General features: G+C 45.0%; 1 protein-coding gene across 1 annotated transcript in view; it reads left to right on the top strand.

Moving 5' to 3' along the window:
• The window catches only part of SYNE2 (spectrin repeat containing nuclear envelope protein 2), a 332,142-nt gene that overhangs the window by 289,947 nt on the left and 24,834 nt on the right, over positions 1–17,361 (top strand). The window contains 2 exon segments of the mRNA XM_032875225.1: positions 2,414–2,572; positions 3,602–3,768. Coding sequence (XP_032731116.1) covers positions 2,414–2,572; positions 3,602–3,768 — 326 coding nt within the window.

The following is a 17,361-nucleotide window of genomic DNA, read 5'->3' as shown; positions in this document are numbered from 1 at the left end:
TAACAACAGATTTGCCCCTTTGTTTCTCCAGGGCTCCGTGCTGGTACTTTGTAACACTTTTAATAAGCTTTTTTAAAAACTCACCTTAAATGGGGGGAAGGGGGAATTGCCATGACGAGCAGCGGTGAGCACTCTGCTGTTTGTTGGGTCGATGTCTATTAGAATCAGGACTTCAGCTAAGAGGTCTCGTCCTGGCCTTAGGACAGTGTCTTTGCAGTATCTCACTGGGCCCAACAAACAGCAGGCATCTTCTTTGGTGCCCCACAGAGGGCCGTTTTATCTGAGAACTCAGGGTTCATGTGCAGCTGGCTTTTCTCAAAACTCTAAAAAAAATGATCAGCTTCATTTAGTATCTCAGTGGATCCCTTCTACTTGTTAAAAATGAGATCGCAGTTATAGTCCCATATGGTACATGTTTGTGACAGACGGGAACTGATGGGTTCAAATAGATCTTTGTTTTAAGAACATGGAATTCTAAGAAAAACGAATTCCTTAATCTCATTTTTGTGAACTAAGAGATATTTAAAAGTTGAGTTGTTGTTTTTTTTTAAGTTGAAATCCAGATGCTTTTGAGTGCATTTTAATATAAGTAAAATCATTTTCCTTTCTTGGCATTAGTATTTAATATTCATAACGAACTGTAATTGTAAATGGCCTCTTATAATCTTTATTAATATTTTACGTAAAAGAAAATATTTAGGATATGTGAAAAGTATCCTGGAACGAAGGTGGAAGCAGAGACTGGGGCCCAGATGTTCCTAATTGTTACCATTAGGAAACCAATCAGGGTGACGCTGTAGGAAATGCCAGGATTTTAAAAAGCTAAGATAAATAGATGCCCTGAGGAATGAAACACAAAACTTGTTGGTTTTTTTTTTTTTTTTTTTTTTTTAGGGCTAGTTCTTTGAGCCTGCTGAACGCATTTGGCTGGTGGATGTAAAAGTCTTAGTTAGGTATTTTTGTCTCCCTCTGAAAAGATCACTGTTTCCTTATCCAAAGCGGGAAAGCCTCTGGGAGTTAACACCTTAGCTTCCCCATCTGTAAAGTAGGGGGTTAAAACTTTATCAGAACTCTTTTAATTCGAAGATTCTAAAGATTTTTTTAGAGCTGAGAATACTTTTGTATGTTTAGAAAGGCTGGTTTGCATTCTTTATATTTAAGTTGTACATTTGAACCTTTTAAGGAGGGAAGAGCCTTTGTGGAAGCCCACATAGGGGTTACTCGTGCGTAACGGACTCTTGGTTATTTGGGTCAGCCTCCTTCCTACAGAAGAGTATTTGGTTCCATTTCCATAGTTTCCATCCAAAGCCGTAGTACATAATGGAAAGTTAGATTAAAAGAGCAATATGCATTTGTTTTTTATTTTGTTTTTTGTTTTTTGTTTTTTTTTTAAAGATTGGTTGATTTCAGAAAGAGAGAGAGAGCACAACCAGGGGGAGAGGCAGGCTCCCTACTGAGCGGGGAGCCCGATGTGGGGCTCGATCCCAGGACCCTGGGATCATGACCTGAGCCAAGGGCAGATACTTAGCTGACTGAGCCACACAGGTGCCCCTCTTTTGCTTTATTTTTGAAATCTACCACTAAAATATTGAAATAACCAATTTTGTAGTCCATTTGCATTACAAATGTTAGATTTATGTTATGATCTAGATAATAGATTTTAAGTTAAATAGGCAGGACATTGGTCTTAAATAGGAATTAGGACTTGATTGTTTTTAAACAGGTAAAAAGATTTGGGTCATAAAACTTTAAATGAGCATGTAGCAAGCCATCAGTAAATGTATGTTGAGGGGCAGCTGGGTGGCTCAGTGGGTTAAAGCCTCTGCCTTCAGGTCAGGTCATGGTTTCAGGGTCCTGGGATCGAGCCCCCACATCGGGCTCTCTGCTCCATAGGGAGCCTGCTTCCTCCTCTCTGCCTCTCTCTCTGCCTACTTATAATCTCTCTCTGTCAAATTAATAAATAAAATCTTTTAAAAAAAATGTATGTTGAAAGAACAGGAATTAGAAGAAATTCGGGTCAGGGAAAGGCAGAAAGAGCATTCTTGGGGCACCTGGGCGGATTAGTCCATTGGGCATCTGCCATCGCCTCAGAGCATGTTTTAATGTATTTATCTAACCTTCCCTGTTTCTAATTTTTAACAGAACCTGGTAATAATAGATATGCATTAGATAAAGCTGAATTCTTTCAGTCAGTTACACTTCGGACACGGTCTTTATTTTGTTGCTTTTTCTGGCATTTATCAAAGGTATAACTATCCATATTGAACCCTAGGTGTTAGGTAAACAGTGATATAAGTCTGTAGGGTTACTGATGAAGATGAATGAAATTCATACTCTTTTTAATGAGGGGAAGGGAAAGGAAATGCTTTCCTTCCTGCCTGTATTCAGCTTCCAAACGCATTTTCATTTCCAGGTGGCTGTACGCAAACAGGAGATTGAAGACAGACTCAACTCATGGATTGTGTTCAATGAAAAAAATAAAGAGCTGTGCGCATGGCTGGTGCAGATGGAAAACAAAGTTCTACAGACAGCAGATATTAGTATTGAAGAAATGATTGAGAAGTTACAGAAGGTAAGCAGGAGTACCCCCAGGGTAGGAGTCACCACTGCCTAGGAATTCTCCGCGCTCACTTACAGGCTCAGAGTGGCATAACGTTACAGATCTAGTTCTAATAACCTTTCAGAACTATGAGAGCCTTTCTCACTGTCTTGTTCCTTCTCAAGAAAAGCTGGTAAGTGAGGATCCCAGAGAGATGGGAGATGTGGGACCATTTGGGTGAGGGAAGGTGCTTGCTGGGCTTTCTCTCAGGAAGTCTGGCTCTCTCGGTTCACACCCCCAGCGTGTGTCACAACCAGACTTCTCTGCTTGAAGAAGAACACGCTGTGAAGGCGTGTTCCTCGCTGAAGGGGCGGGGCGAACAGCAACTGGGCTTATAATTCTGAAAGGGTCACCAGGCGCCACAGGGAAAGGCAGAAAGAGCATTCTTGGAGCACCTGGGCGGATTAGTCCATTGGGCATCTGCCATCGCCTCAGAGCATGATCCCAGGGTCCTGAGATCGAGGCCTGTGCTGGGCTCCCTGCTCAGCAGGGGAGTCTGCTTCTCCTTCTGCCTCTGCCCATGCTCAGGTGCTCTCGCTCACTCACTCTCTCAAATAAATAAAATCTTTAAAAAGGGGGGCTGCCGTTCTTGGTGCGGTCATCCGCACCAAGAATTATAGTGATATTATAGGCTAATTTAGTTATACTACATTATCCTCAGTGACCTAGTAGGTTAGATTTGAACAACTCTGGGAGGGGAAGCCAGGGCTACTGAATGAAGAAAGTAACTACGGGGGTCACCCGGCAGCTCAGGTCTTCATCTCATGGCACGGAGCCTCCTTTCAAAACCAAACCAAACAAAACCCGTAACGACTGCCTTCCATATTACACATGTGCCAAGTGGGCGTGGTTTGACTGTAGCTACTCACTGACAAGTTGCATTCACAGGTGTGAGAAGTTTTTGGAACTTCTTCATTTTAAGAGGCAGGTGTATGCTTGTAATTGGGAAAGAAATGAGTTTTCAGTAGTAACTGAAGCTTTGTGTTTTGGTGCCGTTGCCAGGACTGCATGGAAGAAATAAACTTGTTTAGTGAAAACAAGTTACAGTTGAAGCACATGGGTGACCAGCTGATTAAGGCCAGCAGCAAGACAAGAGCGGCTGAGATCGAGGATAAGCTCAACAAAGTCAGTGACCGCTGGCAGCACCTCTTTGATGTCATCGGATCAAGGTGAGAAATGGCCTGCGAGTCGTTCTTCTTTCCTAGGTGCAGTGGTTACTTCACAGATGGAGAAACTGAGCTCAGTCTTCCCCTAAAGCAATCTAGCCGTTTGTTTGTTTGTTTTTAAGATTTTATTTATTTATTTGACAGACATCACCAGTAGGCAGAGAGGCAGGCAGAGGGAGAGGGGGAAGCAGGCTTCCCACTGAGCAGAGAGCCGGATGCGGGGCTCGATCCCAGGACCCTGAGACCATGACCTGAGCTGAAGGCAGAGGCTTTAACCCACTGAGCCACCCAGGCGCCCCAATCCAGCCGTTTTATAAGCTTAGAGAGAAAGGCAAAATTTGGTAAAAATGAGTGGAAATTCTTATCTCAACATTTTAGGAAGATCGTATTTTAGCATATGACCCTTTAATTTTTTTTTTCAGCTTAAAATTTCATATCAAGTTAGGTTTCAGCGAGAGTTAGAAATTTAATATGGGAAGAGATCCTTGAGGAGGTACTATTTAGAATATTTAACTCTGCTTGAGGATTTGCATGTCCCCCAAATAAAATTATGCCTGCCTGTTGCTGCAGGTACGTGGCAAATGAAGTAGGTCAGGACGCAGGCCTGATTTCTAGATGCTGGTCTGCAGGTTCCTGACCATCCTCCTTGCAGGGCTTTGGCACACTCAAGGCAGGGGTCCTCCATATGTATGTGCTCAGCACACCAGGCCCAGCTGGACATCTGGGCCTAAGATGTGGATTGGAGAGACATGTCTGTGGCCACAAATCAAAGTTAAATTCTCTAGTACAACCTTATCAGAAATAAGACCAATAATTTTATCTCCCTTCACAAATTAATGAAGATGATGCCACCCCAAGCTTTTAAGGACCTTTTGTCTTCAAATTCTCTCTCCAAAGACAGACCCCAACCAAAGTGTTTTTTATGTGCAACCTGACATACAAAAAACGGGTCACTCAGTTCTGGGACCACACACGTGGTTCTGTGTTTACACCAGCCGGATGAGTCTTTCTCATAACATACAAAGTAGAATACACAGGAGAACCTGTAAGGAGAGTGAAGAATTAGGGAGTGATGAAAATAAGATACTCTTAATAATTTGGCATTTATTTCTTTGACCTCATTGTTACTGTAAACCCTAAGTGAACCCAATTCAATCAGCAAGGGCGCCAGGTTAAGTGCTGTGAGAATTTACTGACAGGAAGTAAGATGAGTCAATTACGTTAATGGGAGCAGCTGTAAAGCCAAGTGGTTTGAGAGCTCAGAGCTCTTCTTTCTGGAGTGGGGGTGGGGATTAGGAAGAGCCTTACAGAAGAGGGGTATTACCAGATGGTCCTGCATGAGAGGTTGGGATCCTTGAATGTTACTGGTAGCACAGATAGACGTATATTGTGAGCAGAAAGGTACGGAGATGGGCGTCTGGGTGACTCAGTCGCTTAAGCGTCTGTCTTTGGCTCAGGTCATGATCCCGGGGTCCTGGGATCGAGCCCCTCCACCTCTCTCTGCCCCTCCCCCTGCTCATGCTCTTGCCTGCTCAGATAAATGAGTAAAATATTTTTTTTAAAAAGGTACACCGGGGCACCTGGGTGGCTCAGTCTGTTAAGCGTCTGCCTTCAGCTAAGTCATGATCCTGAGGTCCAGGGATCAAGTCCCACATCAGGATCCCTGCTCAGTGGGAGTTTGCTTTTCCCTCTGCCTCTTCTCCTGCTCATGCTTTCTCTCACTCTCTCACCTTCTCTCTCAAAATAAATTTTTAAAAAATCTTAAAAAAAAAAAAAAAAGGTACAGAGATAGGGCAGCATGGAAATCTTCCAGGAAATGATGGAAAGCTCTGTGGGTTCAGATAGAGGAGACCAAGCTAAAGAGGTGGGTTGGGGCTAAAGCTTAGAAGATCTTCAAACTCAGCTGAAGACTGGGCCTCGTAAGTCAAGTCCGAGTCATTCATGGTTCTCTAGCAGTTGAAGGCCTGCTGAAGACAAATATTAGGATGATTTGCCTGGCAGCATAGGCTGGGCTGAATTCGACTTCTTTTTGTGCCAGTTGGGAAAAAAAAAATACAGAAATCCATGGCGGTAACCCAAATAAGGATTAAGAGCGCAGGTTTTGAGCATGTCCTGACTTCTCACTCACTTATGACAGAAACTTGAGTCGCAGAAACTTAAGTCGTACCTAACCCTTCTAAGCCTCAGTTTCCAAATCTGCAAAAAGTGTCTTAACAGCACCACTGTGAGGGTAAATGGCACGTCTCGCATGTGGCATAGGACCAGCGTATGGAAGCCAATATTTACTGAGTGGCTGTTTTCATTGTCCTTATTCAGACTCTAAGACAAAGTACCATGTCTGTTGAATGGGAGAGGAGTCCCTCAATTATGTCTAATACTGAGCGATCTTTCCTCTGTGAGACCAGTGTCTTGGACTTATTTCCAGTGCTTAGAACTGTGCCTCGGATGCTTGTTGAAATGAACATTACAGTGCATAAGAATGTGATCGTTTCTGTTGGATGAATTGTGTCTAGTATGTCGTTGTTGACATTGTCCTTATGTCCTAAGTTGTCTTGGGCACCTGGCACTGATTGACGGTATGATGACATCAGACATGTTTATGGCTCATCAGGAGGAAGGTCTAGATTATGCTTCCTGAAGACTAGAGTCATAGTCTGTTTTTAATCATTCATGCTTTGGTTCTGTAACTTTGGAGTTTAATAGGTTCTTTGCTTTCCTCTGTTCTCTCTGGCTGCCTGTCTTCAGCCAGTTCTTTGGTGGGAAAGAGTTAAAACAGCAAGTGAAATTTCATTAGTCGTCTTTGAGGGAGCAATTGGCAAAGTAAGGAGTTGAAATAATAGGAAATATATTGGCTGCCAGCTATATTCTTGACCATGTGCTTTTTATGTACGATTTCACGTAGTCCTCTTTGTAATTCTGAAAGGTAAACACTGTTAGCGCCCATTTTATAGATAAGGAAACTGAGACACTGAAGATAAGTAACTTGCCCATACTTACATAGCCAGCACATGAGGCCACCAGGGTTTCAGCCCATAGTTGGTGTTGCCTCCTTGCTACCCCAGACTCTTCTAGTTTGTAATGAGTAGAGTGAATGAGAGCCTAATCCCTCAAAACTGAAAATGGAGTAACTTGTCTTACCTTAAAGCAAAAACCAGGTGAGACAGATGGCTGAGAGCCTAAGAAACTCCGAGTTGAGTTTGCCCTTCAGGTGAATTTGTGGATTGAGGCAGCAAGCTGGGACCTGCTATCAATCAATCTCATGTAGAATTAGCTCCTTGTCTGATCTCTGACACTGATTACATGCTGGGTCTCACACAGAGGCATCGCCACTGGGGAAGAGGGTGGGGGCCCAGGCTGCAGAATTTAGGTTTGAGTGGTACCAAGCCGAACCTATAGTCCTGCAGGATGCACAGGCCATTAGCCCACAGAATTCTGGACACCATTTCACCGTCCCTCTCCTCACGGTGTTCTGCTCCATCCCTGTATCTGCCGCAGCATTTCGTAAGTAAAATTTGGAGGGAAACCCTGCATAGGTAAAGAGCCTTATGACCTCAGGATTTTAAGTCCAAGCATTTAACTTCAAAGTTTAGAATGGTGTTTAAAAGTCTATGACCTCAGGGTGCCTGGGTGGCTCAGTGGGTTAAGCCTCTGCCTTCGACTCAGGTCATGATCTCAGGGATGGAGATCAGAATCATGGGATCAAGCCCCGCATTGGGCTCTCTGCTCAGCAGGGAGCCTGCTTCCCTTCCTCTCTCTCTGCCCACCTCTCTGCCTCCTTGTGATCTCTGTCAAATAAATAAATAAAATCTTAAAAAAAAAAAGGTCTATGACCTCAGTAAGTCAGGTTTAGTCATTGAAAAAGAAAAAAAAGGTTTTTTTAAAGGCCTGTTTTGGGCATGTTCTCAGCAAAATAGAGGTAAATTTCAGAAGACTTGGTAAAATATTGAGATAGGGTTACCTAAAAACATTAAATTTCTGACCATTTCAAGTAGTAGGCTTCGTGATGGGATGGATAGAGGAGGAAACCAGTGTTGTTGGTTTTGGAAGTCAGGTTCCTTGTATAAATCCTTTTCCTTTCTCGCCACAATCCTGCAAGGGCGGTATCTTGGATTTTAGCGAGAGGCACACTGCAGGTCAAAGAGGGTAAATTACTGACCCCAGGGCAGAGGGGATTCTGTTGCACAGGGTGGGGATGACACCAGGGGCGGGCTGTCTTGCTCCACTGTGCATCTAAAGAGCCCTGGGCTCCTTTGAGACCTGGCCTTTTTGAGGTGGATTATTCGAATTTTTCTAAAATGTAGAACTCAGTGTGGAATGTACTGTCTACTCCAGAACAATGGGTTCTCAAGCTTAAACGTGCAACAGAATCTAGTGGCTCATGAAAACCTGGGTTGCTGGGCTCAGAGCTTCTGATTCTGTAAGTCTGGGTGGGGCTGAGAAGGAGCATTTCTCCCAAGTGCCTGGGTACTGGCCACAGCGCTGGTCGGCGGAACAGAGAGCTAGAGTGAGCAGCAGGGCAGAGTGTCACCATGCTGCACCATGAGTCAGATGCTGGACCTGCCACCTGCTACAAACAAGTCTTGGGCCCCCTGTGAGCCCCGGTCTCCTTGTTGATAAACCCTGCACGAGAACGTGGCGGAGGAAGCAGGACGGTGATGGGTCCGTCCGGCCACACACACTGTTAGCCTCTGGCGCGGTTCACCATGGTTGTATGTAACAGACGAGCAGGGCAAGCTCAGACCCAGACCATAGTTCTTCCTCTCCTTGTAAAGTGTTCTTCAGCTTTTATAAAATCAAAGCAGAGAGCCGGAGGGCTACAGTTCCCGAAATAACCAACTAATCAAAGAAGGGAGCAGGGGAGCCTGAGTCAGTCTTAATGTTGATTCCTCACATATGGTTACATGGGCCCTGGTGTAGACATCAGAATTTACAGTACCTGGCTCTCCCTCGGAATTGCTGCAGGGGCTTATAGCGATTCTCGTGGGCCTTGGGCAGCTTGTATTTGTAACATCTCAACTCTTAAAAAAAACATGCTGTTTTTGGACGCCCGAGTGGCTCAGCTGGTTAAGCGTCTGCCTTTGGCTCAGGTCATGATCTCAAGGTCCTGGGATCCAGCCCCACTTTGGGGGGGGGGTCCCTGCTCAGCGGAAAGCCTGCTCTCCCGTTCCCCCTCCCTGCTGCTCTCTCTGCTTGTGCTCACTCGAGGTCTGTCATATAAATAAATAAAAATCTTTTTAAAATATGCTATTCATTTCATCAACAGAATGGCCATTTGTTTTGGGGAGAGGGGTTGTTTGGGGGGAGAGATTTTTTTTTTTTTAAAGATTTTATTTTATTTTAGAGAGAGTATGAGTTGGGGAAGGAACAGAGGGAGAGGGACAAGGAGACTCTGCACTGAATGCAGAGCCCAGCGCAGGGCTGGATCCCATAATCCTGAGATCATGACCTAAGCCAAAACCAAGAGTTGGACACCCAACCGAGCCACTCAGACCCCCAGAAAGGCCACTGGAAGCACTGTATATTTTTTGGTAAATGGTGTGATTATTCTAGAACCCAGTCTGATCTGAAGACAAATATTAATTATATGCTGCTATGCTTAATTGACAAACTAAATGAAGAAAGTTAACTTTTTTTTTTCTTTTTAATTGTAGCTATAGGGGCACCAGGCTTGGCTTATTGGGTAGAGCTTGCAACTCTTGATCTTGGGGTTGTAAGTTCAAGCCCCATATAGGGAGCAGAGGCTACTTAAAAGTAAAATATTTTAAGGCTTGCCTAGGTGGCTTAGTCAGTTGAGTGGCTAACTCCTCATTTTTGGCTCAGGTCATTATCTCAGTGTCCTGCGATCAAGCCCCACGTTGCTGGGCTCTGCATTCAATGCGGATTCTGCTGGTCTCTCTCCCTTTGCTCCTTCCCCCACTCCATTTGCATGTTAGTTCTCTCTCAACTAAATAAAATCTCGTTTAAAAAATAAGTCTCCTTAAAATTTTTGTTTAAAATTTATTATAGCTTTTAGCTCCTCCTTCCCCTTGTTCTCTTAGATAATATCTTTGAAAACGGACCCCACAAAATGTGAATGCAGGAGAGACAACTAAAGAAGTTCTCAGAACTACCAGCCTGTTTCATCCTCTGTTTTAGAGGGGGTAGGTAGGTTACCTATTAGTGGGAGCACTTTGGGCGCAGGATGTTGGATGAGGGACAAAAGATGCCAAGTTCACTTGCTTTAGCTAGCAGAAACCAGGGGTCTGAAAAAAAGGGTCCTGCCCCCCATACACACACCTCCCCAGTGTCCTGCCCTCAGTGGGACTCCTCCCAGAGGAAGACTCAGTCTGACACTGCTCACCTGTGCCTACTTTGATTTCAGAAACCCAGTAGTTGGACTCCCTAAAAATCCATCTACTTTTGTTTCCCAGAACCCCCTCCCCATTCATTAATCACAGCCTTCGCTCTGTCCTGTGTAGCAGGAGCCCTGTGGCCACAAGCCAGTGTGTTTCTTTGGTAAGTCACTCTGGCTGGTTGTGGAGCCTCTTCAGAGATATGGGGCCAATGGGCCAAGGGGAGTGGAGCCTCTTTTTTAAAGACTCTAGCAATATGTATGAATGATCTGGTCATTGGTGTCCGTGCCTAAAACAGATGGGACAGCTGAGTGGAAAGACTTACTCCAGAATGTTTGGGTATCTTTTGGTGTTGACATCATTGATGATTGTAATTTTCTTTGGGCCTCTCTGTATTTTCTAATGTTCATTACTGAAAAAGGAACATGGTTTTTTTGTTTTGTTTTGTTTTAATGTAAAAATGTCATCAACGTTTTTCCCTTTCGCCTTCATTTCTCTAAATGGTAGAGACCTGGCACCATTGGGCCAGTGTTGGAAGGAGGGACTTACTCAGACATGCTGCCATAGGATCCCTCCCTGTTAGACTAGATAGTTGTCTCACCATCAGAAGGGTCAGGGACATGAAAAGAAACTTTTCAACTAAGCATAATTTTCACATTTCACCTACCAATATGAAAAGCCCCCCTGTTGTATAATAGTAGCAGTTAAAATGTTGTCATTTAAACTCAGCAGTTATTACCATGACAACTGCATGTTGGGATTGTTTTTCTGTCCCTTGCAGAATGGGCAGGGAGATGTGTGCCTTTTTAATTGATAAAGTTTTTCATTGCTGTCTTTTTATCTGTATTTTCTCAAGGTTATTTTGGGAGACCAGACAATGCTGCTAGTCATAGAGTTGACTTGCTAGTTGTTACTAGTTGTTACTAGTCATAGAGTTGAATCCTGAGCCAGTAGGATTGGAAGGGCTTAGAGATTTTAGCACAGGGAGAGCCAGATGTGAGGTTGGCCTCCCCACTTCCATTTTTCTTCTGACCAGCCTGATCCTTGCACCTCTGGAGTATGGGGTTGCTGCTCCTGGAGCCTGCAGAAATGCTTTGCTGAGGGTTGGGGTACTTCCTCGAGGAGACTGCAGCCACCAGTGTGCTCAGGGGACAGTGGCACCCAGCAGCATCAGCAGGCCCAGTATGCTAGGCTTTGGGGACCGTGTTTAGCAGGTCCCAGTAACAGTTAAGTACCTGAGCACAAGTTAGATGTTGCATTTGGGGGAAGTGTTTCTAAATCTGCACTCCCTGATTTCACTGGTGTAGAATGTGTTCTCTGTCTTTTAAGGTATGGATGTGATAATTACTAAATGTTGGGATTTAGGGACCCACGAGAAATGATTGATATTGTTGAGTCTTAAAATAAGGCTGAGAGTGAGCCTAAAAGGGACTGGACACAAACCACGGGTGCTCTGGTAAACAGCCACTTGGGCTCTCCTAGAGAAATCAGGGTTAGGGATGTGGAGAAATTTTCAGAGACATTATGGTAAACCCTGGGAGGAGCTAACAAGGAAAATTGCAAAATTTTCTTCCTCTGCAAAGTCTTGAACTCCATTTGTATTATAAGATAGATAGATATAGGGCGCCTGGGTGGCTCAGTGGGTTAAGCCGCTGCCTTCGGCTCAGGTCATGATCTCAGGGTCCTGGGATCGAATCCCGCATCGGGCTCTCTGCTCAGCAGGGAGCCTGTTTCCCTCTCTCTCTCTCTCTCTGCCTGCCTCTCCATCTACTTGTGATCTCTCTCTGTCAAATAAATAAATAAAATCTTAAAAAAAAAATTAAAAAAAAAGATAGATAGATATATTCCCCCCCCCCCCCAAAAAAAAAAAAAAAAAAGCAGAGGAATGGACTCAATGAACTCTGCCTTCCCAAACCAAGATGCACAGGGCTAAAAAGGCAGGGCAGAATCCCTCCCCCCGCCCGAAATTTCTTCTTCAGAAGGACCCGAGGAAGGCATTCCTGTTGCACTCAGGGCCTTCCGATTTCACCCTTTTTTTCAAACCTGAAACAAATTTGATTTGAAGACAACAGAAATCCTCTTTTCCATGCCCCAAATGTGAATGTTTCTTCCCTCGGTTTACAGCACTTCATAAATAACCCATAGCCAAGATAACACTGTGACTTTCTTCCCCCAGCATCGCAATCCTGTAGCGTCAGAACAAAGACCGTGTGTGTATGTGTGCTCGAGAGAGGAAGGAGTGGAGATACTTGTTTATTGCAAGGGAGAAAACGGAGATTAAAACATGCAGTGAGCGGGGAGGCAGGTCGGCTGCCTTCCTGGGGGCGCTGCTTTGTGGCCGGGAGCCTGCGGGAGGGTGGCCGCAGCGGAGGATGCTGAGTACAGGGATGGAGCGGCCGGCCGCAGGGGGAGGGGCTGCCTCGGCCGGGGAGGTGGAGAGGCAGCCGGGAACTCGGAGCTGCCGCTAACCGGGAGGAATGGTTTTTTCGCATCAACAGTAAGTGCCATTTCAGCCATCAGCGCCGCGTATGGCCGAGGGGCGGCTGCTCTATGTGTCTCGCTCCCTCGCTCCCTCGTGTTGGTTACAATAGGAGTGACCGACGAGAGATGGTGGCTGTGGAGTGTGTGTGCTCTGCTATTGGGGGGGATGGGTGCTCTCCCGGTCCGCACGCCTGTGGTGTCTGCAGTCAGCCTTTGACAAGCAGGGGACAGGGGTGATGATGCTGTGTGGAAAATGGAAGTCCTCTGGCGACATAAATGCTTCAGAGAGGCGATTAGCTCAAATGTCTTGTGATGTCCATTCCCCCCCACATCAGGGCTTCGAGATCTTGGAGTAATCGATTATCTTACCGTGAAGCTGTTCAGTCATTTAAAAAGATGCATTTGTACAGAATCTGTACAGTGCTTTTAGCAACTGACAGCTGCCCCACAAGTTTGAGTATCTGTTTGTTTTAGCATAAATTCAGATACTTAGACCGTCTCATTTTCCTTAGCATTTTTTTTAAGTTATGCTGTCCGCATTGGTGTGGGATTTTTTTTAATTTATGATGATCTGAGGTCTTCATAGTTTAGCTGTAGAACCTTTAGCATGTAGAAAATAGGACTGAAATGTAAATTCTTCAATAGAGATGAATTCGATAATAAAAGCCTCCATCATACATTGTAAGACTTAGGTCTCATACACAGAATGATACTAACCAGACTTGATTTTGTTTGTTTTGGAGAGAGAGTGGGGCTCATAAGTATTCTGTTCTGATCTGTCGCTATTAATATAAAACTTTAATTCACCTTGTTTATTTTCTGTACTTCTACCCATAATCCCTGCAAATGATCTTCTAATTTGTGGCTACTCTTAGCAAAAACTCGTATTTTGTTTGTTTCATATGAAAATGTTTCAGTTCTATCCAGATCTTCCCCTAATCTATACAGGTGTAAAATTTTCCCTTCGTACCAAAAAATGTTGTTTTTCTAATCCTCGGAATTAGAATTCAACTCAGGAAATCACACTTATTTTTTCCTGGAGAAATACGACTTACTGAACTACACCGGTGAGCAATGTTGTTGAATGCACCTGGGTAAGAGATAGGGAGCTACATAAACAAACTGCCTGGGGGAGTTGATGTCATGCAATGTTGTGGTTGCTTCTTTGGGCCAACAAGCTGGATTCTGAATGGCTTGCCTTGTTTGCCAACATTAACTCGAGATTTAAATTTTTCCAAGAGCGATATTAACGAGGCCTAACATGGAGGTTGGTTGCCTGGGTTGGCAAATGACACATACTTCCTGGCCTGGGAAAGGTGATAATTAGATTACAGTATCTGTATAGAATAGAATAATACAGACTCCACCGTACAGCTGATGGTTCCTAGAGTAAGTTGTATCATGATTATCTGAAAAAAAATGTGGTTTTTTTTAATTAATTTATTTGATAGAGAGACAACTTGAGAGGAAACACAAGCAAGGGGGAGCGGGAGAAGGAGAAGCAGGATCCCCGATGAGCAGGGAGCCTGATATGGGGCTCAATCCCGTGACCCTGGATCATGACCTGAGCCAAAGGCAGATGCTTAACGACTGAGCCACCCAGGTGCCCCTGAAAAAAGTTTTAAATCACAATGTAGTTTTGGATATTACACCTTCTGTCAGAGGGTCAGGACCTAGAAGTAGGTTAAGTCCTGATTAGATGAATCTTTTGTAGCTTCCTGGCAACCTCTTGTCTTTTCCTCCTGCCTTCCCTTCCTCTGCCATGTGCTCTAAGAGTATGTGTGATTTGTGTGCTTGTTTGTCAGTATTTCACTTGCCCCACAGGGAACCAAGGGTTAGGAGCTTATAGGCCTTGTAATGTGGCAGCGAATTGTTCTGTGGTGAGATGGCTTGGAGGTGCTCTGACCTCTATTTCTTTCCTTTAATATATAAATAGCCATGTCTTTTATGAAAATAAATTTGAAGGTAAGCATCATTTACTCATTCAAAAGATATTTATTGAGCACCTCCTATATTGTATTACAGTGTTGAAATTCGATCTGAATTAGATCATGAGTTCCATGGGAATAAGACCTGTATTTCAGTTATCTTTTGAATCCTTGGGAATCTGCACAGGATCCAACACAAAGCACATGGTTAAATGCCTGTCGAAGTGAATTACAGAAGGGCAGATGTGGGTCCCCAAAGGAGAGCACTTGGTGGATGGCCTTCTGCCCCCCAGGGTACCCGGAGGCAGGAGACTGCACTTCCTGTCATGGTCCCTAACAGCATCGAAAACCATCCCTTGATTGATACTAGCTCACATTCATGTGTGCAGGTTTACATGAGTTGCCGTGAGGAAAGGGCGGAAGGACAGCAGCTCTGGACCAGGGTACCCAGGTTGGAGTCCTGCCCCTGCCATTTAATAATCACGTGCCGGGGCAGGTTATTTGATCCCTGTGGCACAGTTACCTCGCCTGTCGAAGGGGATGCTAACAGTACTGATCTCCAGGCATCGCTGGGAGGATTAAATGAGTTGCTAATAAATGAAGCCCCGTGAGCCTGGCACAGGTAGATGGTGCACATGTTCTGTAGTTGTCCCGCATAGTCATAAAGTCTGTGAATTAGAAAGTATACCTGATGTAGACATTTAAAAAAGAATGGAGTAACAGTAGAAAGTCTAATTTTATTCGCATACTCCATGGCTGTCCTAAGCTCTATTTCGCAAACCACTGGCCTGGAGTACCGTAGTGCTGGGGAAGCCAAGTAAATTCCTCCTCCATCTGCTCTGTACTCCGCCCCCACCTCTTACTGCACACCTCACCCTGGGGTGACCAGGATTCATGATCACTGCCTCTCTGTGTCTGCACCCAGGTTCTTTTGCCTCTTGCTCACTCCTGTCATTTAAAAGGTTAACATTTTAGCCCTTTTCTTTTTAAAACAAAGAGGCAAGGATACTTAGGATGGAGTAGGGTCAGGTGCCCAATAGAGGGGGAGACAGGAGATACATGCAGGAGCCACCAAGCCTGAGCCCCTCTCCCCACCTCTCTGAAGCTCTCAGGGCTAGGCTGCTTCTCTAGTCAGAGCCTTCCCAAAGGGCAGCCGCTTGCAAACTGCATGAGAGACTCCTTATCCCATATGGCCTGGGGTTCCCAGCTCCTCTCGCATTGTCAGGAGTGTCCTTTCTGGTCCCTAGGCAGTCAGGGTGACAGGATACTGGGGAGAGGAGGGTGTACCTCTAAAGCTATAGGAACAAAGGCAGGATCTAGGTTACAGCTGCATCCAGGCCTGGCCTCAGATTCTGTTACTTGCTTTTTAATAAATCATCTTGTGGCTTTGAAGGGACCTCCTTGTGGCATTGGCAGTAGGACTGTAATTTAGAAAAACATACCGCCATGAAAATCATCTCGATTGTGGTTTCTGCGCATTGATCTCTGTTAGGCACTGTGCCAGATAAAATTCATGTGTTTATATCTTACTCAACCCTCTCAGCCACCCAGGGAAGGAAGAGATAACTAGTGTTAACACAGCTTTTCAGATGAGCTTAAACAGAACCAGTATTCAAACTCAGGCCCTGCCCACAAAGTCTGTGCCCTTTACCACCAGACTCCATGGCCTCCTCCCAGGCCTGCCCACCTCATGGCAGAGTTGAGAATAAACATTTATGAAAGGACTTTGTAAGGTCCAGTGCCCTATAAATGAGCTCTTACTGTAGCATCGTGGAATCCCAGTTGGCAGGAATAAGAGCTAGTGTTACACCGAGTGCTTACTCTACACCAGAGACTTTACACACGTCCTTTTGTTTCGGTCTCACAACTACCAGCAAGCTGGCTAATTTTGCAGATAAGAAGGAAACTGGGAATCAGGAAGGGTAGGCACCTTGTAGGGGTGCACAGCTCATGGATGGGACAGTGGGACTTAGAGCCAGGTCTGTTCCTTCCAGAACTCTGGCCTTAACTTGACCCAGATAATCAACACCTCCCTGAAGCTTGAGGGACCTCAGAAGCCTACTACAGATAAGGATGCCAAAGTAAAGGGATTTTCCCTAAATCCTAAAACTAGCTGCTAATAGAGCTGGAGTTGAAAGTCCCCAGGGTTGATTTGATTGATGGTAGGATGCAAGAAATTTAAAAAAAAAAAAGCAAAAATAAAAAATTCAAACACATGCAGTGTCGTGATCCACTTAAATAATAGCATGTCGTGGAAGCGCTCTGACACATTTATACTGCAGTGAATGTTCGTCAATACCTCCTACCTGCCAGGCAGAGTGAGGGTACCGTCCACACAGAGGCAACAAGCCCCGTGCAGCCTGGCCCGCTGTCGTGAGGGGTGCAGACGCAACACAGGGCAGGAGGTCCCGGGGAGCAGTTGGGCAAGGGGCCCCCAGTGTCTTTGGTGAGCAGTGGTAGATGCTCTAGGAGAAGGGAAGGGGGGGACCACTGAACACTTGAGGACCTGCAAAGGTCAGGTGTTAAACTGGTACATTGGGGTAAGGTGAGGACTGTGGAAGCCTTTGAGTGGGAACGGATCAGACTTAACCATCTGGAACGTGCATTTTGACCACAGAACCACAGCTGGGAAGAGGAGCGGGGCAAAGAGGGTGGTTGGGAGCCGTTCACAGGCAGTCCAGGAAGAGGAGATGATGGTAACAGGGAATACAGTGCACTCTGGCAACTTTCAGTGCCTCTGCTTCTCTTTCTAGTGCTACAGGATGGAGTTCTGACAGCAACTTATAACGAGTCTTAATAGGTGGGAACTCTGCACTGTAGCTGTTACTCCAAGTCTCTGGGATTCACTTAGTATC

The sequence above is a fragment of the Lontra canadensis genome, unplaced genomic scaffold (genome assembly GCF_010015895.1).
Source record: "Lontra canadensis isolate GAN:19392208 unplaced genomic scaffold, GSC_riverotter_1.0 scaffold55, whole genome shotgun sequence".
NCBI classification, from domain to species: Eukaryota; Metazoa; Chordata; class Mammalia; order Carnivora; family Mustelidae; genus Lontra; species Lontra canadensis.
Note: the sequence above shows the minus strand (reverse complement) of the source record. Positions and strands in the feature narration are given on the sequence as shown.